The sequence below is a fragment of the Carettochelys insculpta genome, chromosome 3 (genome assembly GCF_033958435.1).
Source record: "Carettochelys insculpta isolate YL-2023 chromosome 3, ASM3395843v1, whole genome shotgun sequence".
Taxonomy (NCBI): Eukaryota; Metazoa; Chordata; order Testudines; family Carettochelyidae; genus Carettochelys; species Carettochelys insculpta.
Window position 1 is genome coordinate 164,507,068 of NC_134139.1, and position 24,984 is coordinate 164,532,051.

Here is a 24,984-nt window from a genome sequence, read left to right on the forward strand (position 1 = left end):
GCTCTCATCCCTATCGCTTCTGGGGTGGGGAGTGTAGCCAGCGGAACCCCCCCTTTTGCTCTACTCCATATTGCCTTCCCTAGGTACTTCAGAGCATGAAAGGGTTAAAAGGAATAGCCCAGCCCTGGAATGCCGGAGACTGCAGATGGGCTTATTTTAGCCATGGTCTTTGAAGCTCTGGAGCAAAGCTAAGAACAATGGGCTAATTAACAGCCAGGCCTCGGACTGCCCTTGGCTAATTACCATCAGTTGATTCGTCGCACACTTGGTCCCAGACACGAGGAAAATCCCCAGCCCATTAAGAAACAAATGCCCTCAATTGTCTACCTCACAGGTGTGAATTACGCCCTTGAACTCCCTGTGAGAACCAGCATCAGACAGTTTAATTCAACTGGCATTTTTTTTAAACCAAGGAAGAAGCCTACGTGACCCAATGGGTATAAAAGAGGGGTCCGGCAGACCCCCTATTTGAGCTCCAATCATCTTTCCTGCCGGACAGGAGGGTGGGGGTCTCCCCAGGTCCCCGGGGATGCCCGACTCCTGGAAAAAAAGAGACAAAGGACTTCTTCCCAAGGGATTGAGAGAGAAACTGGCCAAGCCACGTTGGGAACACAGGGGTGAGAATAAGACCTGCTAGGTATTTTATCTTTTGCTTTTCATTTTTGCACACATTGAACAAGTATAGATCTATGAATTAGAGTGTATGCTAGCTATTTGTAATCAAAATATAACCCTTGTAACAACTGTAACCACAAGAGCTTAACTCGCTAGGTAAACAAACAAACATTGTAACGGTAAGAGATTAACTTGTTAGATAAATAAACAAAGTAATTGATTAAGTGGTAACCTGACCCCTCCTGTTACTGTGCAACCGAACAAAAAACAAAGAACCCAGCTGCTTTCAGCTGCTCTCAGCCTGGTCACTGGTGGGCTCTGCCATAGACAAGGGCATAAGTGGCATCTCACCTGGCCATCAGCTAACAGGGAGCTGGGCGCCCATCGTACCTTACCTCTAGATCCACTGTGGCTGTTGGCCCTGCTGCAGCTAGGTTTTGAATATATATATCAGGGCTCCATAAATTGTTTCTTTCTGGTAGCCTCTCTTGTTCTCATGAGCCACTGATGTAGCACCATGCAATTTGGAAAAGTCCTGGAACACATAAGGCAGAGCACATTATAATTCCAGAAAACAAAACAGAAAAAACAGGCAGAACAGTAGACCATGGCACAATGGGCATGAGGCATTTGGAGACAGATTCAACATTTCTGATACTGGGTATTCAACAAGAAGTCCTGTGGCACCTTATAGACTAACCATATTTTGGCACATAAGCTTTTTGTGGGCAAAGACCCGCTTCATCAGATGCATGAGTGGGGGGTGGTGGTTTCAGAGGGGTATTTAAAGAGCGTGGTCCCAGTAAAAGGGAGGGCCAAAGCTGACAAGGTCCATTCAGTCAGGGTGGAAAAGGCCCATTATCAGTAGTATGTATGAAAAAAGGATACAACAAGTCAGATAAGGCAGGGGGGATATGACCCATTGTCATTCTAATGGAAAGATCTTAACACCCAGGGCAGAGAAGCTGCCTTTGTAAGCTGGGAGCCACTCAGAGTCTCTGTTTAATCCTTGGCTGATGGAGTCAAATTTGCAAATAAATTGCAGCACAGAGATTTATCTCTCCATTTGATTTTTGAAATTTATTTTGTTTTAGGACTGCTACTTTTAAATCTGCTACTGAGTGTCCAGGGAGATTGAAGTGTTCTCCTACAGGCTTCTGTACATTACTGTTCCTGGTGTCTGATTTATGTTCATTTATTCTTTTACACAGAGACTGTCCAGTCTGGCCAATGTAAGTTGCAGTGGGGCATTGCTGGCACATGATGGCATATATTACATTAGTAGATGTGCAGGTAAAGGAGCCCCTGAAGGTATGGTTGGTGTTAGGTCCTGTGATGATATCACTGGTATAGATATGTGGGCAGAGTTGGCAGCGAGGTTTGTTGCAGGGATTGGTTCCAGGCTTAGAGTTACTGTTCTGTGATCTATAGTGGCTGGTGAGGATTTGTCTAAGGTTGGCAGGCTGTCTGTAGGCGAGGACAGGCCTGCCTCCCAAGGTCTGTGAGAGTGAAAGATCATTGTTCAGGATGGATTGCAGATCACTGATGATGCGTTGGAGAGGCCTTAGGTGGGAGCTGTATGTGATGGTCAGTGGTGTTCTCTTGTTTTCCTTGTGATGCCTGTCTTGTAGCAGGTGGCTTCTGGGTACCCTTCTGGCTCTGTCAGTCTGTTTCTTCACTTCCTTAGGTGGGTACTATAGTTTGAGGAAAGCTTGGTAAAGATTGTGTAGATGTTATCCAGCTCTGGCCAGTAGTTGTTTCTAAGTACCTTTCCCTCTCTCTGTCACTTTCCCTGTGAAGTTACTGCTTTATTGATGCTATCTTTTTAAAGTGAGCCACTTTTAGTGCAGCTTCTGCTGCTGTCTTACCCAGCAACATACCCAGCCTTGCCCCTACGGCAGGGCCCCTGGCTCCCTCTCCTGCTGCTGCCTGTACTGCACATGCTGTCCAGCTGGCTCTTGATAGATTTTACCTTCAGCTGTGCTGACTTGGGGAAAGGGCAGCTCAGTGGGCGGAGTGAATATATAGGCTAATTAGCTTTTTTGAGGAAAAAAAAAAAAGTGGAGTACCTACCTAAAACACTGGAATGTCCTGCTGAAAATGGGGCTGATAGTCACCCTGCTGGGGACTGTGCTCAGGCAGAGTGTATGTGAAAGATGGTGGAGATGTGGGTGTGTGTGGGGGGGGTGTCAGCCTGAGTTGGGGGGTTGGGTGAGGGTTTTCTTGGGCTGAGTAGGCAGTGGGGAGATCTTTGCGCCTAGCATGGGTGAGGGCAAGGGCTGTTTGGGCAGTGAGGGGCTGGGGTCAAACAGGGGATGAGCCTGCAGCTGCAGCTCCCAACCCTTACTCCTGAATCCCTGACATCCCCAGCACCCTACCCTAGGATTTGCACCCCCACATATTGCAACCTCCTGCCCTGAGCCCACTCGTGCACCCAACCCTGATTCCTGCACCTCCACATCTCCAGCACCTTGAACTAATTCTGCATCCCTACGCATTCCAATCCTCATATACCCCAACCCTGACTCCTACACCCCCACATCCCCAGCCCACTGCCCTAAGCCTCCCACACTTCACCCCATAATTTGTACAGTGTCTCTAATAGATTCATAGATGTGTTTAGCATCTTAAAGCTGAGCTAGGTGTGGGTATTATGCATTTTGGTGCAGTCACTATCTTGAGTTGTTTTTGGCATGATAGTACAGGTACTCCAGAATACACAGAATCACAGGGCTGGAAGGGACCTCAGGAGGTCATCTAGTCCAGCCCCCTGCTTCAAGCAGGATCAGCCCCCACTAAGTCATCCCAGCCAGAACCTTGTCCAGCCGGGACTTAAAAATCTCTAGGGATGGAGAATCCACCACCTCTCTAGGCAATGCATTCCAATGCTTCACCACCCGCCTGGTGAAGTAGTTTTTCTTAATATCTAACCCTACACCTCTCCCTCTTCAACTTCAGACCATTAATCCTTGTTCTGACATCTGCCATCACTCAGAACAGTTTCTCACCCTCCTCTTTAGAGCTCCCCTTCAGGAAGTTGAAGGCTACTATTAAATCACCTCTAAGTCTTCTCTTCTGTAAACTAAACAAGCCCAAATCCCTCAGCCTATCCTCATAGGTCTTGTACTCCAGACCCTTAATCATTTTTGTTGCCCTTTGCTCAACCTGCTCCATCAAATCCACATCCTTTTTATACTGGGGGGCCCAAAACTGGACACAATATTCCAGATGTGGCCTCACCAGTGCCAAATGAAGAGGAATAACTACTTCTCTAGATCTGCTCGAAATGCTCCTCCTAATGCACCTCAGTATGCCGTTAGCCTTCTTGGCTACAAGGGCACACTGTTTACTCATATCCAGCCTTTCATCCACCATAACCCCTAGGTCCATCGTAGTGCTGCTGAGCCAGTCAGTCCCCAGCCTGTAACAATGCTGGGGATTCTTCCGCCCCAGGTGCAGGACTCGACACTTCTCCTTATTGAACCACATCAGATTTCTTTTGGCCCAGTCCTCCAATTTATCCAGGTCACTCTGGATTCTCTCTCTACCCTCCAACAAATCTACCTCTCCCCCTAGTTTTGTGTCATCCACAAACTTGCTGAGGGTGCAACCCAGTCCCTCATCCAGGTCATTAATATAGATGTTGAATACTGTTCATTTCCTTTTTTTTTAATGTCATATGAGATACACATAAGTATTGCTCATTAATTACCCCTTGTTTTAGTATTTTCCCCCATACCTATGAACTGTTTGCACCATATATTTATACCTATGGCTTTTGTTGCAACTGGTGGTGCACATCCAAGCATTACCTCGGCATTGGTGTTGCACGTAAGAGTTAACATGCCCCAAGGAATCGAGCCCGGACTCCCGAGTGCAGGGCAGGGAAGGCGGCGCAGGAAGGCCCGGGGTGTGCTTAGCCCTGTCAGCGGGATGCTGAGGGAGAGAGAAGCACAGCCAGGGCCAGGCTGGCTGGAGGAAGGGAGCGAGCCGCGGTGCGGGACAGGGCGAGCTGGAGAGCCGGGGCGGAGGGAGAAGGGCAGCGCCCGCTGTGTCTGGCGGCGGGACGGGTCCAGTTACACAACCCCGGAGCACCCCACGGCCCGGCTGGGGCAGACGGAGCCAGGCGCTTTGGCCGCGCTCGGACACTCCGCGCGCTCCTCGGGCCTGGCTGGGCCGGCAGCCCGGGACCCCCACCCACGTCTGACAAACAGCCGAGCGCTGCGGACGGCGCCAGCGTCTCTGTCGCGGGACTGCGGCCGCCCCGCCTCACAGCCGAGCGAAGGCGGAGCCGGCGGCGTCTAAAAGCAGGCGGCGGCAGCGCCCGCCCCCTGCTGTGCCCGAGGAGCGAGGCGGGAGAGCAGGTCAGTGCTCAGCGCGGGCCCAGCTCTGCGCCACCTGCCGGCGTTCGCGGCCCCCCGCGGCGGGCGCTGGGCTCCGGGAGGCAGCGGCGGTGGCGGGAAGGGGGCTTGGAGGCAGGGCGTGTCTGAGGGAAGCCCCCGGCCCCTCTCGGGGGCAGGCAGGGCCTTGCCCGCGGCCGGGGTAGATAGCCGAGGCGGGCAGCCCTGTAACGGGCCACGTGCGGGCTGGACAGTAAAGCGCCGGCTGCAGGGAGCACTTCGGCGTAGCGATTCCTCCAGCTGAAGAGACGCCAGTGCGCTCTCCCCCGCCTGCCAGCGCCGGGCCGGACCCCCCTCGCACTGAGCGGGACGTGCCTTTCCCCCTCCTCTAAGCCCAAGGCCGCTCCGGGCTCGGCAGGAGGTGCGCTCGGTTTGTAACTACAACTCTGTGTTGCAGCTGCCAAGACCGTGTCCAACCAAAGCGAATTCTTGAGGTTCCAAAAACGTTTCTAGTGCCAAATCGCAGCACAGGAAAAAAACAAAAAAATCTCAGTGGTCTCCTGACCTCAGAAAAGATAGTTTGGTGTTAGAAAAGGTTCGGAAAAGGCCAACTAAAATGATTAGGGGTTGGGGATGGGTCCCATGTGAGGAGAGGTTAAAGTGATGGGGACTTCTCAGTGTGGGGAAAAAAGAGGGGCCTTGGGGGGATATGATAGAGGTATATAAAATCATGAGTGTTGTGGAGAGGGTGAATAAGGAAAACTTATTTACTTGTTCCCATAATACAAGAACTAGAGGACAACAAAGGAAATTAACAGGTAGCGGGTTTAAAACTAATAAAAGAAAGTTCTTTTTCACACAGCCAACAGTCAACCTGGGGAACTCCTTGCCAGAGGAGCTGTGAAGGCTAGAACTATAACAGAGTTGAAAGAGCCGGATAAATTAATGGAGGTTAGGTCCATAAAAGGCTATTAGCCAGGGGTAGGAGTGGTGTCCCTGGCCTCTGGTTGTCAAAGGGTAGAGATGGATGGCAGGAGATAAGTTGTTTGATCAGTGTCTTCAGTCCACCCTCTCTGGGGCACCTGGCACTGGCCACTGTTGGCAGACGGGATGCTGGGCTGGATGGACCTTTGGTCTGACCCAGTAATGGCCGTTCTTATGTTGTTATGTTCCGTTCATGAACCGTAAATGTGAAGTGGGGAGGGAAGTGAAGTCAGGAAGAGAAATCAGAGCAGCACGAAGGAATCCTGTTGGTTTGTTTTGATGGCAGATTTAACTTCCTAAGCAAAATGCGGTTTCAAACTGAAAAATACACCTTTGTGTTTTGGAAAAAAGCAGGAGAGAAGGCCGGTCATTTTGAAATAAAATTTCCAAAATAATAAATTTATTGAAATTGAACCTTTGCTCCAAAAGGTGCTTTTTGAATGCAGTGTTATTTTCAGCCCTGTGGCTAATAGCTCTAGAGCTGTATCACATACTATAAATCTTGCAAATTACACAGTGATTTCTTAACCCCCCTCCCCTTCCCCAGGTATATCTGCAGAGTTGGGTAATGTAATAGCTGTGGTTTCATTATGTAACTATTTGCTTTAAATGGTACAGGCTTCTGATTTCATTGACCAGCTCTACTTGTTTGAACTCATCCAGAAGAGATTTTTATGTTTTTCTTCCTGTAGGTAGGTTTAACACTGTGAGATCCTGATCCTCAGAGATGCACTCACAACTTTAATTGAAGCCAACCAAGCCATAGATGCCCATTCTTTATGTTTGGAATCTTGTTGGAGAACGTGTATAAACTGTGTATGTATTTAGTACTACGGACTTGGCTCCGGAGTCTGAGGTTAGGGAGCTGGATACCTTTTAAGGGTTTTGTAGGTAGATTGTGACTTTATCTTTGTTCCTGAGCAAAGAGGGCTACATGAGCTGGCAACTGCCCAAGAAGCATTTTGACACCCTTCTCAGGCATATTTGCTTCCTTTTGGAAGTATTTAAGAACAGGCTTAACAAATAGCCCTAGCTTGAGTGCCGGAGACTGGACTGGAGGACCTCTTGAGTTCTGTTCCAGTCCTAAACTTCAGATTCTTGCTCCTTAAAGGGATTTAGGTGTCACAGTGCACAGATTATGTTTTCTAATGTTTAGTTATCTAAAAGGCACCTCAGTGGAAAAAATAATGGGATCTACAAAGTCCAAGTTAGGTGTATAGCCTCCCTATAGATCTGCCTAGGGGCCAGTGTCCCCACTGATTATTTTTGTCCATGTTCGGAATCAATTTTGTAATGTGCAACAATGTGTGGAGGTGATTTGTGATAACTGTCTACGCATCATTTCCTTATTGGTGCACATAACAAAACTCATTTTGCACCTGGACAGTCTGCAGCAGAGGTGAGGCCAAGTCATAGAATCATAGGGTTGGAAGGAATCTCAGGAGGTCATCTAGTCCAGCCTCCTGCTTCAAGCAGGATCAACCCCACTAAATCATCCTAGCCAGGACCTTGTCAAGCCGGGACTTAAAAACCTCAAGGGATGGAGGTTCCACCACCTGTCTAGGCAACGCATTCCAGTGCTTCACTACCCTCCTGGTGAAGTAGTTTTTCCAAATATCTAACCTACTCCTCTCCTGTAACTTCACACCATTACTCCTTGTCCTGTCATCTGACTCCACTGAGAACAGTTTCTCATCTTCCTCTTTAGAGCTTCCCCATCCCTCATCCTATCCTCATAGGTCTTGTGCTTCAGCCCCATAGTCATTTTTGTTGCCCTCCACTGAACCTGCTCCAGCACATCCACATCCTTCTTATATTAGGGGCCCCAAAACTGGACGCAGTATTCCAGATGTGGCCTCACCAGTGCTGAATAGAGGGGAACAACCACTTCTCTAGATCTGCTCAAAATGCTCCCCCTAATGCACCCTAGAATGGCATTAGCCTTCTTGTTAACTCTTTCCAGCCTTTCATTCACCATAACCCCTAAGTCCCTTTCCATCGTACTACTGCTGAGCCAGTCGGTCCCCAGCCTATAACAATGCTTGGGATTCTTTCACCCCAGGTGCAGGACTCTACACTTCTCCTTGTTGAACCGCATCAGATTTCTTTTGGCTCAGTCTTCCAATTTATCCAGGTCACTCTGGATTCTCTCTCTACCCTCCAACATATCTACCTCTCACCCTAGTTTTATGATGTTGGAGCAAAGGACTTGTCTGTGTTTAGGCAGCTAACGTTCAGCTTTATTGAATTCAATAAGGCAACAGATGAGCCAAACCAGACACCAGTAAAACTAGGTTCAGCAAGGCTGCTTGATGTAGCTAACTCTAGTATTTTATACCCTTACACAAACAAGTCCAGAGCTAGAAGCAATTAGTTAGAGAAACATCAATTGTTTTCCAAGAGAAAATTGTTATCAGCAAGGAGGAACAGCTACTAGGGAGTAAGAGGCCCAAATCCAAACAGTTCATTAACACATTCCACTTAGCTCATCCTCCCTGCCATTCCCAAATAGGTGAGGAAAAGTTCAAGCTCTTGTGTATGTGCAGAAATAAGAAACAAAAAATGGCTTCTGTATAAGATGGCTTCCACAGTGTCTTCTGCAAACTTGCTGAGGGTGCAGTCCAGTCCCTCATCCAAGTGTAGGAGTGGACTTGGAACTGGGGGGTGAGTGCTCTGTCCAGGGGGGTGCAGGCTCTGGGGTAGAACTGGGGGATGAGGCATTTGAGAAGCAGGAATTGGCTCCAAGCTGGGGCCAAAGGGTTTGGAGTATATGAGTGGGCTCAGGGTGGTAGGTTGGTGTGGGGGTACAGGGTCTGGGCAGGCTTTAGGCTGTAGGGCACTCAGGTTTGGGGAATGGGGCCACAGGAGAAACTAGCGTGGTGGAAGGGAGCTCAGGGCTGGGGCCCTGGTCTGTGATACTGGACCTCGGAGCGTGTTAGGGTGTGGGAGGGGGCTCGGGGATGGAGTAGGTACTGGGATCTAAGGGGAAATGGCCACGATTCCTGGCTAATGGGAGATGTGGGGGCAGAAGCCCCATCTGAAGGCAGCCTGGTACAGAGCTTTCCTGGTTCTTGTGGTGATGTGGCTCCAGCTGAGAGTGGAAGGAACAATGGTGTGGAGCTGCTTCCCTGCCCCAGCCAGGAAGGGTTGGCCCAAAACACAGGGGCTTTACAGCTGCCATTCAGGGCCCTAGGTAAAGAGGGGCCATGAGCTACAGCACCTGAAGCCCTTTTCTTAATCCAGCCTTGCTCCTGGGGCCTGAGGAGCGTATCTCTTCCCTTACTGTGACAGTTCTGTGAACAGCAGCCCAGAGCCCCTGTACTGGGCTTGTTAGCTTCCTGGCTGTCCAGCAGAGGGAACCCTGCAAGGGTCTGGACTAAACTGGAAAGTTCGGTCAAGTCACCTATGTTACTCAGGGGTGTGAAAATCAGTTAATCCAGCCTACCCCCAGGTATAGACAGAATTCTTCTGGCAACGTTGTTGCCACTTCTTGGAAAGGTGGAGTCACTACAGTGATCTGAGAAACTCTCCCATCGCTCTACAAAGCATCTACCCTGACGCATTAGAACTGCACCACTGTAGCTGTGGTACTGTAGCTTTTTAAGTGTGCATGCAAGCTACGATAGCCAAGCTGATGAGAGGGGCAGTAGGCGGGGCTGGGTGGGGATGTGGTGGGGGGGGGTGCAGCAGCAAGTAGGGGGCCCTCTTCCACCAGGAGCTGCTATCAGGAAGTTTTCAGTATGGCATCCTCTCCCCCTGCATCCCACTCACTCCCAAAGGCTACAACCTTTTTCTCCATCCCCTTATTTCACCCCAAAAATCCTGCACTCTAGTCCCCAAGCTCCTTCCCACCCCTTCCTCCACCCAAACGGCTTTCCAGGGCCTGCACCCAGCACCCAAACACCCTCCCAGAATCTGCACGCCTCACCCCTTCTCAAATCCTGATCCCAGAGCCTTCACCCCAACCCCCTCCCATACTCCCACTGAGAGTCTGACTCCTCATTCCTACCTGCACCCCAATACCACCCCAGAGCTTGCACTCAGAATCCATACCAGAGCCTTCACCCCTTCCCCACCCAAAATCCCAACCTGACCCTCCCTTCCAGCCCTCGCACCCCAAATCCCCCTGCATGCTTCCTCCCTCCCAGACCCCCATCCTTTCTTGTACCCCCCTCCAGCCCAGATTGCCTGTCCCCAGTCCGCTCCTGCACCCTTCCACCCAACCAGAACCGCCCTCCCCACACATACAATTCCCAGCCTGCTCCTGCCTTCTGCCCAGACCCTATAGCCCTGGGACTACATCAGTGAGGGGTGTTTTCTTCCTTTTTCAGTCCCTGACCTGAAAAAGGTTCCCCAATCCTGATCTACAGCCCCCAACTCAAACCCCTCTTGTGCATCGTTGACTATATACAACCTATCCTGGAAAACTCTCTCTCTCTCTCTCTCTCTCTCTCTCACAGATCTTGGATGACAGGCCAGTCATCTCCTATAACCGACCTCCCAGGCTCAAGAAAATACCAGCGCCCACACGTCACACCACAGAAGCACTAACCCAGGAAGCTATATCTGCAACAAACCCCTTTACCATCTTTGTCCAGGTATCTATATAAGCAACACCATCAGATCACCTAACCACATCAGTCATACCATCCTACACTAGCACATCCACTAATGTGATATGTCATCATGTGCCAGCAATGCCCCTCTGCCATGCACATTACACGAACTGGACAGTCTCTGAGCCAAAGGATGAATGGATGTATGTCTGACCTCAGGAATGGGAACACATGTAAAGCTGTAGGGGAACACTTTAGCCTCCCTGGATGTTCAATAATGGATTTAAAAGTAGCTGTTCAAGGAAAGAATTTTACCACAAGATTACAGAGGGAGACATCTCAATTGGAATTAATTTACAAATGTGACACCTGTAATCTTGGCCTTAAGAGAGATCTTAAGAATCTTGTGCTTTACAGGGGCAGTCCTCACCCCCTTCCCCGCTATATAAACCCCTGTCAGAGTCTGGGTTTTTTTCTCACAGTTTTTCATCTGAAGGGGGTTTTACCCATGAAAGCGAATAAATTTATGAATCTCTGAAGTGCCAAAGGGCTGCGTGTTGTTTTTGAAGCTACAGGCTAACACAGCTACCCCCTGAGACTTTTGTGTTATTGAGTTTTCCCTCAGCCTTAAAGCTGATCATCCTCAAGGGTTCCAGATATTTTTCTTCCTCCTGGCAGAAGTGACTCAGCAGAATGCAAAGGCTGCTGCTGTGTCATGAGCATTGTTAACAAAACTGGAAATTATTGTGTATATTGTAGGCTCTGTGCTGCCCCTTAGTGATAACTAAGCTATCAGATGGGAAGTGAGAGGATGGAAAACAGCGTAAGTGAAGCCATCCCTGCATAAGTGTCCTACGTATGGTGCCAGTTGATGTTTATACAAATGCTGGGGACCCTGCCTCCAGCTACCTTTGCTTTAGCCATAGATACAGAACAGATTGGTGAAAAAGATGCAGAGTTACAGAGCAAGGCCCAAAGGGCCACAGCAAGGTCCCAAAACACATTTAAGCAGTGTTAGATCAGATACTGGTTTATAGATTGGGTGACTGAGATTGAAGAGCCCAGATCCCATGAAGAAATTGGCCTTTGACTGGAGCCCGAAAAACTGAATAGTTTATCTGAGTACATCCTATACATCTGTTCTAGTTACAAGACCAAAGTGAGTGCCCAAAGCTGAGATGATTTTTTTTTAAGTGTATGATCTCAGTTTTTTGTTTTTTTTTTTATTTAAATGATCTCACAGACACTTCAGCTCTACAGTTCTCTTTGGGTCTAGAGAATTGTCCACCAGTGTGTGGTTGTAATATGGAAGCCCATTTTGCTTTACTACTGTGTCAACACCTTTTGTCATGTATGACTACTTCTGAGAGAATTCTGCCTCCCAAAAATAAAAATTCTGTACACATTTTAAAATTCTACACATTTTGTCAATAAATGGAAAGACTCCAGCATGGCAGTGTGGAGCACAGGCAACTTGTTTCAAGGAAGTGGGAGATGACCCTGCAGCCTTCCGCACTCCTCCCTCCATCCCTGGCCTTCCCTGGATATGGACTTGGGGAGTTTTTACTCAGTTTTGACACACGAGGGCTGGGTCTGCCCCAGAAATACCAAGGTGTGGGTTGAGCTGAGCAAGATTGAAGTGTGGTGAGGTCCCAGTGTGAAGTGAGCTCTGTGTGAGGCAACCTGGGTGCATGTGGCTCAGAGGAAGGCCTGTGAGAAGAGGGGCTCAGTGGAGGGGTGATCGGACTCTGCAGAGGGTGCCAGGTGAAGGTGGTGTGGACTCAGCTGGGGGTCTGGCTGCTGAGGGAATGTGGTGGGCTCATCGGCATGGTTCAGGTGCATAGGGGGTATGGTTCATCCAGATGGGGGGAGGGTTGAATGATGGAGGCATAGCAGGGAGTGGGATTGGTCTGAGTGCAGGGGGGTTGGTGTGTGGCTTTGGATGCACGGGGGTCCGACTTAGTGGGTGGGAGGTTGGGTGCAGGGGGGGTTGGATGAGGTTCTGGGTATGTCAGGGTGAGACCTGTGGGGGGGGTGCTTTGGGTAATTGAGGGGTCCAGATGCAGGAGATATGGGGCTCAGCCAGATGATGTGGAGGTAGGAGGGGCTCAGCATAGGGGCGTTTGTGTGCTGGGGTTTGGTGGGGGGAAATTCTGGGTTCAGGAGCCTGAGGCTCAATGGGGAGTGGGGTCTGAGTGCACAGGGTGGATGGAGGAGTGGGAGTGACCCAAACTGGCTGGGGTATCCCCAGCCCTCTTCTCCCACAGTGATTTACCTCTCTGCTGGCTGCTCTGGGCACCCAAAAGGATTTGCCTCCGGTGCTGTAGAGAAGTATGTGACTGTTGTGTGTGACCAACCTTGGTGTCCCTTTGTTTCTCTATCAGAAGATCATTTTTCTGTGGGGATCCAAATAAATCTGCAGGGCACATGAATTCTGCATTGGAGTAGTGGCACAGAACTCCCACACGAGTAAAAGGTAGTTCAAGAAGGTTAAAGTTTCAGGAAATTGGTTATAGGAAGAAACCTGCTTAGGCAAAGATTATAACTGGTTGAAATTAAGTTCTAGAACCATATTCCTACTTTCTTGTTTGCAATGCTTTCTTAACGCTTATTATTTGTACTTAGTATCGCTGAACTGTGGTAGGCAGGCAGCTGAGGGCAGGGTGCTGAACCAGAGCTGCACAGCAAACAAGTTCTCTGAAGACTGCTTACTTGTATGCTAGCTGTTGGTGTGTGGGCTGTGAAGCACACCAGCAGAGCATTTAAAGCACTCAGTTATAGAACAGGCAGTGACGTAACCATGTACTGGTTTAGATCGCTCCCCTGAATGTCACAGACATTTAAAAAAAAACTGTCACTCTTGCTGTATCACCAGTAAATCATAATTTTAAAAACACAGATCAGTAGGACAATTCCAGTTCAACATGATTCCCTATAAAACAGTTCGTTCTTCACTCACTAAATAGCTAGAGTTACTCTCTCTTTTTTTTCCAGAGCCCACAAAGGGCTTGTATGAGTCAAATCCAGATTTCTGGGTCATGCTTACCTCGTCTCTTCCTTGTGTGCATCTCCACGACAAGACCCTCAGCAATGTTGACTGTCATGGCAGATAAAATTCAAAATTCACCTGGATATTAAATGCTGCCTTTTTAAAATCATTTTATTTTGCTTTATCTGTCAGGCATCAAGAAAGCTGAAAACATGTCTGCAAAACCCAAACTGCACTACACTAAAGGAAGAGGTAAAATGGAATCTATCCGATGGCTGCTAGCAGCAGCTGGAGTTGAGGTTTGTGCTACTTATAAAGTGATCAAATTATTCAGTGGTTGAAAGGACTGTTCTGTTTTGAAAATATGACTAAGTACTAGTTATTAGCACCATCTCCTAACACGCAAGTGGTTACACCAACATTTACAAGAGTCACAAAGACCTGGATGTAAATTTTGCATATCAGTTGTCCCATATATTATTGACTGGATCCTAATAGTATTGGCATCTTGTGCTCCACAGAATGTATTTGTTTCATTCTTTGCAGTAACTAGGTGTAATGGAGTTCAGGGGTCCCCAACCGCTGCAGCCTGTCTGCAGGCAGGAGTGACTCTCACTCAGGAGGTAGAATGGGAAGTTTATTAGTTGATAGAGAGACAGCTCAGTACAGAGGAGTCAGTATAGCAGGCAGAGACATTCCAATCTATCTTGGGGAGAGGAGCCCGAGGGGTGCTCCATCTGGGGTCTGGCTTCCTCCTCAGCACAGGCTGGCTGCCTTCCCTCTCTCTCCTCTAGCTTCTAACTGTTGCCTCAGATTCAAACCCCCAGCTCAGTTCCTCCCTGCTCTTTGTTCAGGTCAGAGGTGTTACTTGCCAGCTTAGGTTACAGCCCGAGGGGTCATCCTTAGCTGCTGGGAGCTGCTCTGCCTGTCACACACACACCTCCAGCCTGACTCTCACACATGCACCCCCCCCTCCCCAATCACACTAGGTTCTCTGTTTCTAAGGAGAATTTAGTGGTTATCGTGTTCAGAATAATTAAACTGAAGAGGTTGAGCAATTCAACCTAGATGGAGTTACAATAAGATGGGTGCAAAACTGCTTGGCAAACTATTGCCAGAGCAGCTATTGGTGGTTCGCAGTCATGCTAGGAGGGCATAATGAGTAGAGGCCTGCGGGGATCAATTCTGGATCCAGTTCTGTTCAATATCTTTATCAATGACTTAAATAATGGCACAGAGACCACACTTACAGAGTTCATGGATGATACCAGTCTGGGAGAGTTGCAAGTGCTTTGGAGGATAGGATTAAAATTCAAAATGATCTGGACAAATTGGAAAAATTGTCTGAAGAAACAGGATGAAATTGAATAAGGACAAACAAAATATTTCACTTAGGAAGGAACAATCATTTGCGCACACCCAAAATGGGACGTATTGCAAAAAAGGGATCTAGGGATCATAGGGGACCACAGGCTAAATGTGAGTCAGTCATGTAACACTATTGTAAAAGAAGCAAACAACATTCTGGGATACATTGGCAGGAATGTTGTAAGCAAGACAGAAGTAGTAATTCTTCTGTTCTACTCTGAGCTGATTAGGCCTCTGCTGAAGTATTGTGTCCAGTTCTGGGCATCATGTTTCAGGAAAGATGTGGACAAATTGGAGGAAGTCCAGAGAAAAGCATAAAAAATTATTAAAGGTCTAGAAAATGGGACATGTGAGGCAAGATTGAAAAAAAATGGGTTTGTTTAGTCTGGAAAGGAGAATACTGAGAGGGGCCATGAAAACAGCTTTCAAGTACCTAAAAATTTGTTGCAAGAAGGAAGGAGAAAAATTATTCTCTCCTTATCCTCTGAGGATAGAACAAGAAGCAATGGGCTTAAATTGCAGCAAGGGAGCTTTAGGTTGGACATTAGGGAAAACTTCCTGTCAGGGTGGTTTAGCACTGGAATAAATTGCCTGGGAAGGTTGTGGAATGTTGGTTATTGGAGAGTTTTAAGAGCACATCAGACAAACGTGTGCCCAGGATGGTCTCTGGATCAAAGGTGTGGTCAGTAAAAGTGGGTTTTCGTTTCTCACCACACTCTCACAGATGTGGCCCCTGGCTGAGACACCTTTTTCCCCTCACACTCCAGCACCACCGGCAGGAGGGTAGAGAACAGGGGGCTGATGTTCAAGGCTTCCCCCCAGCCAGATTAACTCTTTTGGCCACCCTGTGTGAGACCAAATATGGGAGGGTTCAGTGTGTGGTAGGGGGCTGCTGGGGAGCAGGTGTGGGTGCAGGAACAGGCTGGGGTGGGAGGATGCAGCAGTGGGGGGAGTTCAGGAGTGGGGGAGTAGGGTGGAGGTGAGGGTTTTGGTTTGCGGGGACCTGGGCAGGAGTGTGCTGGGGGCACTTACCTCTGTGCGCTGTTGCTCCTGCTCCCTCCACTGGCTGAGGAAACAGCTGTGGTGGGAGAAAAGCCTCTCCAGGGAGCTTTTTCTCCTCCCTATGCCAAGCAGTGGTCCCCTGTACCCCCCGTCCCCATCCACCGCTCTGATTGGCTGGAATTCCAGCCAATCATAATGGTGGATGAAGACTCTCAGCAGGCAGCGCCATGTTGCCATGCTAGCAGCCAGGGAGGGGAAGGTAAGAATAGCAGTGGTAGCGCTTCTACTCCCTCCGCTGGCAGAGCCCGTTGTCCATATCCGGCCCTGGTTTCCCTGATTCTTCCCATGAAGCTTGGGGCTCCTCATCCAACTGTGGGTCAGATGCTGGGGAGGGGAGTCCCCAGCCTCAGGGTCTGGATCCAGGCCAGCCATGGTCTGCATCAGGATCACAGGCTGGGAGTTCCCCACCCTGATCTAGCTGGTGCTTGGTTCTGCCATGAGTACAGACGACTGGACTAGATGATCTCTCAGGGTCTTTTCCAGTCTGATTCGGTCTGTTGCTGCTGTTTAAAGTCAGGACCCTCTCCAGATTCTTTTGAATGTTTGATATTTGCAGCTTTTTCTCATTTACAACAAGAATAAAGACCCACTCACGCCATGTCAGTAACTTTGAAAACATTTTGTTTAGAGATTATTTTCTATATTTTGGTCCAGATGCTCTAATGTGTTTAAATTAATGCAACTCTCCTGAAGCCAGCTAGGCTACCCTGATGGATAGCTCAGTGGTTTGAGTATTGGCCTGCTAAACCCAGGGTTGTGAGCTCATTCCTTGAGGGGGCCATTTAGGCATCTGAGGCAAATAGATTTAAAAAGGAAAAAAAATCTGTCTGGGATGGTGCTTGGTTCTGCCAAGAGGGAAGGGGACTGGACTTGATGACCTCCTGTGGTGCCTTCTGGTTCTGTGTGTATCTCCATATTTAGTCTTGTCTGATATGGCTTAATTACTGTGCTGAATTTTTGCTTGGAGGCATAATCATAATTTCCTAGGAATTCATTTTCCTATTTGGCTTTCTTAACATAGAGTGAAAAATCTTTGGCATCCAAAGATGTGTGATACTGTGGAAGATAAGGAACCAGAGATCATGTTATGTAGGAAGGAAGATTCTATTCTCATTCAAATGTTGTTTAGCTCTATTGCTTAAATCAATGTAAGAAACATAAAGGCAGAATTGCACTTTGTTTCTTGACATTTTCCATGCGGCATTAGCTGATTTTTATACAGCAGATATTTGCCTTTGGATAGTTTATTTCATGCATCATGAATTCATAGTCAGTGCCCTTTATTTCTCTTTTCCAGTTTGAAGAAAAGTTTGTGGAAACAAAGGAGGACTTGGAAAAGTTACGTAAGGGTGAGTCTGTGGTTTAGTTGGGACACATACTTACTCCAGTTTAACTTAAACCTATGTTCTTTAAACTTGTGCAAGTTTGTTTCTAGACCAGTGATATTCAACCTACAAGCTTCCCCCCCGTCAGCACACAACTGTGGTTCATGTGAACATTCTCAGCACCATAACTAGAAGGGGGTAGGAGTGGCACCTGCTCCATATGCAAAACATGGAAGGAGGGGGAGTGCAAAAATGGGTGGTGCAAGACCAAGTCCACTGGTGTAAGCTCCTCCTGCTTCTCCAATAGTAGTGACCTTGGCTGGAGCAGGCTCACCAGCACTCTGGGGGTGGGGCAGGCTGCACAGCTGAGCTACATGTAGCTGTGATGGTAGATCAGCAGGTATGGTAGGAGAGTGCTTGGGTTGCAGGCAAGTAGGTGCAGGAGGTGGGGCATAATGGGGTTCAGGAGGCTAGGACGGCAGGGACAGAGGTACATGGGGAATGGACTCTGACGTAGCTGGGGGCAGTCTCTGGACAACATGTAGGTAAGGGGGCACAGTCTTAGGATGGCTGCTGGAATGTGGGGGCAGTCCCTGGGGGGCCTGGATGCTGGACAGGGCAGTCCTAGGTAGGAGGTCTTTCTGCACTGGGCAGGGCTTCCTGTCTTTGTGGACAGACTTTGGAGCTGTGTTCTCTAGATGCGCAGCCAAGCCATGCTGGCAGACAAAGAGTAAGAGTGAGGGCTGCAATGCAACAGGCCATGACACCTGCATAGTAATTTAATTCATTTTAACAGCTAATGTTTAGACTCATCTTGCTAATTTTAAAATGTTTGTGGTAAGCATTTGCCAGTGTTGAAGAGAGATACTATATCAATTTGAGTCACTATTGTACAACAAAAACTACACCTTTTCATTTTTGTATGTGGTAAAGTAGTTTATATATAGTGTAATATTTTAGGAACATCTTTCTTCTGTTTGGTTTAATCTGGATTGTTAGTGGAAAAGGAGTTTTGTCTGTGAAACAACTTTTCTCATATGATGTGGTCTGCGTGAAAGGTGTACAGTAAACCCTCGATATAGTGGCCCACATTTTACTGGACATCAGTAATGACGGACATCTGCTATCCCTGCCCACCCCCCCAAAGAAAATAGAGTACAGTATTGTAAATGGTGACTCACCAGAGACACCACCAAACCCCACCATGCCACCCATGTGGCTGGGACCACTGCTGCCAACAGTGGGTCACCCCCCATGCCCCCATGGCTGAGACAGCTGCAGGGTTCCTGGCCACAGCTGGGACTGCCACAGCCATCACCACTGGGTCCCTGCACCCTCCGCCACGGCAGGGATTGCCCCAGCCGCCACCACTGGGTCCCTGGCTGTGGCTGGGATTGCCATAGCTCCCCCCCGGCAACTGGGATCACCTCAGCACGGAATCCCTAGGGTCACTGGAGCTGTGGGGCCCCTGACTGCGGCTGGCAGAGCTGCTACCCCTGGGTCCTCAGAGCTGGGATGAGCCCCCATGCTGAGTAGAGGGTAGAGTGCAGGCGGCTCAGAGCCATGGAGCCACTGCTCTGAGGGCAGAGCACTGCTGGGACCTGCAGGAGTCACCGGGGAGCTGCAGTACTGAGCCGAGAGGAGCTGGAGCCCAGAGAAGTTAGGAAGGTCAGTGAGTAAACCCTTGGATATAACAGACACCCCTGCCCTGCATTTGTCTGTTATATCGAGGGTTTACTGAATTGCATATTCCTTCACTCTGGCAATAAAAGCTTAGAATCTCTCAAATATAAATAGAATTGTCCATGTGAATTATAAGGCCTTTTCTCTACGATCCATGCAATGCTATAGGCTGGTGAGGACTGAGTGACTTAACTTGTTTTCCTTTCCAAAGATGGGGACCTGCTCTTTCAACAAGTGCCCATGGTGGAAATTGATGGGATGAAGATGGTGCAGACCAGAGCCATTCTCAGCTACATAGCAGGGAAATACAAACTCTATGGGAAGGACCTCAAGGAGAGAGCACTGTACTGTAACAGCACTATCCTTATTAACACTATTTGAACATTTACCTGAAATAGAGAAGAAAACAGCTTTGAAATATAGCCCCCACCCTTGCATGTATGTTAAAATTATGAACCAGTCAAAACACAGATGTCTCAAACCCACAGTTTTAATTTGTGATCTTTGTCTAACTGGTGTATTGATGCATTCCAAGGCCAGAAGAGACCATTATATTTTCTAACCTGTATATCACAGTCCACTCCGCCTCCCCAAAATAATTACAAGACCATGTCCCTTAAAAGTACATACAGTCTTGATTTTAAAAACTGCCAATAGTGGATAATCCACAACAACCTTGTTAAATTGTTCAGGGTTGGTTACTGTCATGGTTAAAAACACCTTATTTCCAGTAAATAGTCTGTCTAGCGTCCACTTCCAACCACTTATCACATTATACAGTTCTCTGCTAGATTGAAGAGCCTGTTTATTAAACCCTTGTTCCGTATGACTGTTAGTGAACACATTGATGATATTGCTATAACCCTCCACAGAGTTTCATCAGTTACTTAGCAACCAGAAGCATATTAAGTTCCTGAGGCAACTACCAATCCCTAATGGGCTAATAATAAAGGCCTCATATGCCCTAGTGCTTACTTTTATTTCTTTCCTATTTACTCTTTGGGAATGGCCTGATGTGTTTCTGCCTGTTGGCCCCATTTAAAAACTGTCAGTTTCAGATGGAAACATCTGTTTACTTAAAAATTACTGTAGATTGTATAGCGCATATGTACAATGTCCATAAAGGAAAACAATTTTATGGTGCTTAAACTAGGACTCAATGTTCTACAAGAGTTCTAGCTTCACAAATTGCTCTGTAGCTTTAATGTGTGAGCAATGAATTTTTCCTTGTTCAGTTCTGCAAAGTCCCAAGAAAACATCAGGTTTGAGAGAACATGTTAAGCGTGTTTCCTCTGAAAAGTGACTCGGTGGGAATCCTTTTATGGGGTATTGGTTTTGTCTAAAAAATGTGCTCATTTTAAAAGAAAAATCCCAATTTGATTCTGCTTCTCTTAGCATACTTACAAACAAATTCATGATTCTGAAGGCCATATCCTACTCTTGACTGTAATAAAATTGATCACATTCCACTAATTGCTACGTTGTCAGCATTATGGTCTTCAAAAACCTAAGCTGATGGTTCTCAAAATGTTCTGTAGAGCTTTTACTGGTTACATAGAGCTGGTGCCTATCTTTTTTTAAAAGTATCCCACTAAATATTGAACCTAGTTGAAAGACAGAAAATCAAGGGTGAAAATCTCTTCCAAAATCCCATTGTCAAAATTCAAAAGGGTAGTTTTTGGTTCTGTTTTTTTGTCTGACCAGCAGTGTAGCTAGCTGAAAATCAGGAAAGAATTTGTTTCCTTTTATTTGTTTGAATTTCAAAATGTAAACAACATTTGAATAGCACAACTAAAATACTTTCCTAACATTACTTTTCCAATAAACTGTTGCTTATGCCACAGAGACAGTCTCTGTGTTAATGAGATTAGTGCTAGGAAGAAGACTGGGAACATCTAGTCTAAAGTGGAATTGGTAGCATAGGTAGTGATCAAGTACTCAAATCAATTTTTTGTAGTGCAATGGCTGAGTTAGCCTCCTGAGTATGCCTGCAATAACACTGCAATTAAATAAAAAAGCTGACTGAACAAGAGAAGTGTTCAGAAATAAATGGACTATTCTAAATGGAAAATAAATATCTTTGTTTCAGGATTGATATGTATGTGGAAGGAACAACAGATCTGATGGGAATGATCATGTATCTTCCTTTCCAAGCGCCCGAGGCAAAGGAGAAGAATTTAGCCTTAATCATAGAGAGGGCCACAACCAGATACTTCCCAGTCTATGAAAAGGTAAGTTAGGCAACAGTTCAGACCACAGAGACTAACAGTTTGTATAATGATGCTTGCTGAAATTTCCCTTGCAGAGCAGTAAGTTTTCTCAGGGCAGGTAAAGCTGTAAGGCTCCAGGACCACATGGGAGATCCTTTTAGAAAAATGTGGAGAGGGGGCCACCAAGCAATCTGATGCTGTTTCTGCCATGGAGACTCCTTATTGACCTCAGTAGGAGGAGGATGCGGTTCATGGTGAGCAGGGCAGAATCTGGTTCTTCTAAAGTAGTTTAAAGCAGGGGCTTTCTCAACCAGGCGTAAATGTACCCTGAGTGAATACAGAGCTCATCAAGGGAGTAAATCAACCCATCTAGATATTTGCCTGGTTTTACAACAGGCTACATAAAAAGCACTAGCGAAGTCCATACATCCTAAAATTTCATATAGACCATGACTTGTTTATACTACTCTGTGTACTGTACACTGAAATGTAAGCCCACTGTTTATAATCCAATTTATTTTATAATTAAGATACAATGAGAAAGTAAGCTACTTTTCCAGTGATAGTGCGCTGGGAGACACTTGTAATCTTATGTCTGATTTTTTTTGTCAGTTTTTGAGTGAGGTGAAACTTGGGGGTGCACAAGATGAATCAGACTCTTGAAAGGGGTACAATCTGCATGTCCTTTTAGTTTAGATACTCTGAGCTCTAAAGTCTTTGAGCACCATACAAAATATACACACAGCGGCAGTTTGTGGCGAAGCCCCTGGAAGAGAGCTGTACAAGAAGTGTCACAGACAAAGCAAAATGCCCAAGGGTGGATTTGTCAGTAAGAAAGCATAACTTCAATTACACAGTTTCACATGATGTCTCCTCAACAGAACTTGTAATTTGCACAGGCAAAATCAGTGTTTTGCAATAGGCAAGAAATTCAGTTGTTGTGATTTGTCCTGTACCATCAACTGCCTAAGTTAAGGTCAAAGCACAGCAGTTGTGGGTTCCTTTTCCCACATGTTTTCCCCTGTCTCCCATCTTTCAGATGTAGTAGTGCCACATTAGCCATCATGAGTGTCTCTAGCTTGGCCTCTCTCACTCTTAACCTGAGGTTGTTAAAGCAGCGTCTCTTTAGGTAACCTGTTAAGGGGCATTCTGAAAAGGTTTCCCAAGTGCATCCAGTTCCTCCTTATGTGTATATTTGTAGCTAGTTGAAACCCTTCTAGGACCTCTTCATTACTTTTTCTATCAGTTCATTTTCCTTTGAACATTCTATGCAGACATTTGCACTGAAATCTATTCATTGTGCATTGGATGGACATATTCTTCTTCCCATGACTCCTCCAGAGAGGAGGATGCAAGAAAGGAGACTGCTTAATGAAGCTTTCTTATCCAATCTCACTATGTTCCCAACCCACTTCAGATAATGAAATTATGAGCTGTGTGAAACCTCACTGTAACTAGCAAAACAAAAGCGTATTTCTTTTTCAGTAGACTATTGTTGTGCTCGCTCGTGTCATTATGCTTCCTTGCAGAAGAGCTGGGCCAGACAGCCTTACCAAATCTGCAGTCAGAAGAGACCCCCTAGTCATGGGGGCCCTCTGCTGTGGGATGTGAAGTACTTGATTTGGAGATTCTTGTGGTGACAGCATAAACATTAGGGTTCTCAAGAAGTCTCCTTTTTAATATAGGCTGGGGCATATCACAGGTGAATCATACACAATTTCTTAACCACTTCCAAAAATACGCCCCCTTCTCCTGTTTGCACTGTTGCCGTGAATCTCCTTGGCCGTGTCTACATGTGTCCCTCCAACTCGTTTTGGGAATAAGGGAATTTTGAAGTGTGGGGCTTATTGCAAAGTACCCATGTGTGTACAGCCAGTCTCCGTTTCGAAAGCAGCACTTTTGAAGCGTGTCTGGCTGCCATTATGCTAAAGAGGCGCTGAATGTGCATATCAGCACCTCATTAACCTGTTCCACAGTGCCTCACTAACATGTGCCTCCCTAAAGGGAGGGGCAAGTGTAGACACAGCCCTTATGAATGTAAAGTCATGGTCAAGGAGAAGGCTATACACTGGATCATGGATCAAATTTGATTAAATGGCTTTTCATTCTCATCGAGCACAATCGTCTACTCATCACCTCAAACCTCTTTCTTGGATTAGCTCCGACATCCATATTTAACTAAAGTAAGCTATTTCCCATTTGTATGCCTAATGCCTGTTTTCTCACATTCCATAGGTTTTAAAAGACCATGGCCAGGACTTTCTGGTTGGTAACCAGTTCAGCTGGGCAGATGTCCATCTGCTTGAAGCCATTTTAATGGCAGAAGAGTTCAAGCCTGATATACTCTCCTCATTCCCTCAGTTACAGGTAACTAAATTACCTGATCCCATTAAGCAACATACACCTATATTCATCTCTTGCCCAATGTAAAATATTGATGTCTAAGCATTGGACCCAGTGCAATACCTGAGCTCTCCTTACTCTCAATGGGAGATAGCGTGGAAAATGTAGAGCTGCTCATTACATTTTCAGCAAAAAGAAACTGCACTGAAGCTGAAATGTTAAACAGATGTTTGAAGATTGACAGTTTCTTAGAGGGAGATGCTCTTATGTCCTGGCTTGGGATGTGGAAGCCCCAGATTGAAGTCTCTGTTCTGACGAACTGAAAGCAGAGCAAGGACTTGCACCTGGGGTTTCTAGGTGCTCAGATCACCAAGATATCACACTTTCCTCTCCAAATCAAAAAATGACATACATGCTTACAATCTGGAACAAAACATTTTGAAACCTTGAAAATTGTCACAAAAAAGAACCACCATCCTTTGGCCAGCTCTGCTATTGCCCTCTTCTGAAAATCTGGCCATAAATAGCTGCCAATTGTTTTTTGTGTAGTTTTTAGCTTTTGCAATTTTTTTTGTTCAAATACATTGAATATTTTCTTACTCCTAAAAGTTTTGTTTTACTGCTCTTTGTTTAGGCTTTTAAAGGAAGAATAAGCAACATCCCCACAATTAAGAAGTTCTTGCAGCCTGGTAGCCAAAGGAAACCACCAGCAGATAACAAATTCATTGCACAAGTGAAGGAAATATTTGGTATCTAATCATTAGATAGGCAGTAAAAACCACTGCAGTATATTAGCTCAGCCATGCTTTTTAGCTGTGAACCACATACATCAAACATTTTATTGATCAAGCTATATAAAAAATCAAATTAGAGTATAATGGCCTCTTCTGTCTTTAATCTGTAACACTGAATTTTAGAAAATTTTATAGGGCCTGTTAAACGCTAGCATGCAGACACAACACTTTAAAAATGTCACTGCACTAGCTAGAACTATATTTACAACGTACCGTAGACGAAGGTAATTGGAGGATACTTGAAATAAAACATTGATTACTTTGTTGGAGTTCACTTATTTGTAATACATGATTGGGTTCATCTTCACCTATTAGCTTCTCGAACTGCTTTAGAAAAGAGGGGGTGTGTGAGATCATCATGTTTAAAATAGGGAAACTGAGGCACCACTGCATGGCCTTGAATTCAGGAACAGAACTTCATCTCTGATTCCTGTCCATTGGACTGCACTACCTCCATTTGCATTTCACAAGTGTTGGATATGGATCACGGGGTGCTTCCATTCATCAGTCTTAAAAGCTTTTCATGCAGATTCTGAAACCCTTCTTGCTGCATAAAGTAGTGTTATACCACACCCAAGGAAACATGCCCCCATTAGTGCTCAGAACTTTGAAACATGGAGATATACATCTCTCAGAGCTGGAAGGGACCTTCAGAGGTCATTGAGGCCAGACCCTGCACTCACAGTAGGACCTGTTACCATCCGTGACAGTTTTG

General features: G+C 46.6%; 1 protein-coding gene across 2 annotated transcripts; it reads left to right on the top strand.

Annotated features, from left to right (window-relative positions):
- Positions 1 to 4,795: 4,795 nt before the first annotated feature.
- LOC142010543 (glutathione S-transferase-like) lies at positions 4,796 to 24,538 on the top strand. Of its 2 annotated transcripts, XM_074988897.1 has the most exons (9): positions 4,962 to 4,979; positions 6,632 to 6,755; positions 10,400 to 10,537; positions 13,677 to 13,783; positions 17,212 to 17,263; positions 19,134 to 19,266; positions 21,012 to 21,153; positions 23,368 to 23,499; positions 24,110 to 24,538. In XM_074988897.1, the coding sequence occupies exons 4-9, from the start codon at positions 13,697 to 13,699 to the stop codon at positions 24,230 to 24,232; spliced, it is 669 nt and encodes a 222-aa protein (XP_074844998.1). In that variant the 5' UTR covers positions 4,962 to 4,979; positions 6,632 to 6,755; positions 10,400 to 10,537; positions 13,677 to 13,696; the 3' UTR covers positions 24,233 to 24,538. The 2 variants fall into 2 exon arrangements, with proteins under 2 accessions (XP_074844999.1, XP_074844998.1); XM_074988898.1 differs by lacking the exon at positions 6,632 to 6,755 and having other exon boundaries at positions 4,796 to 4,979.
- Positions 24,539 to 24,984: the final 446 nt, after the last annotated feature.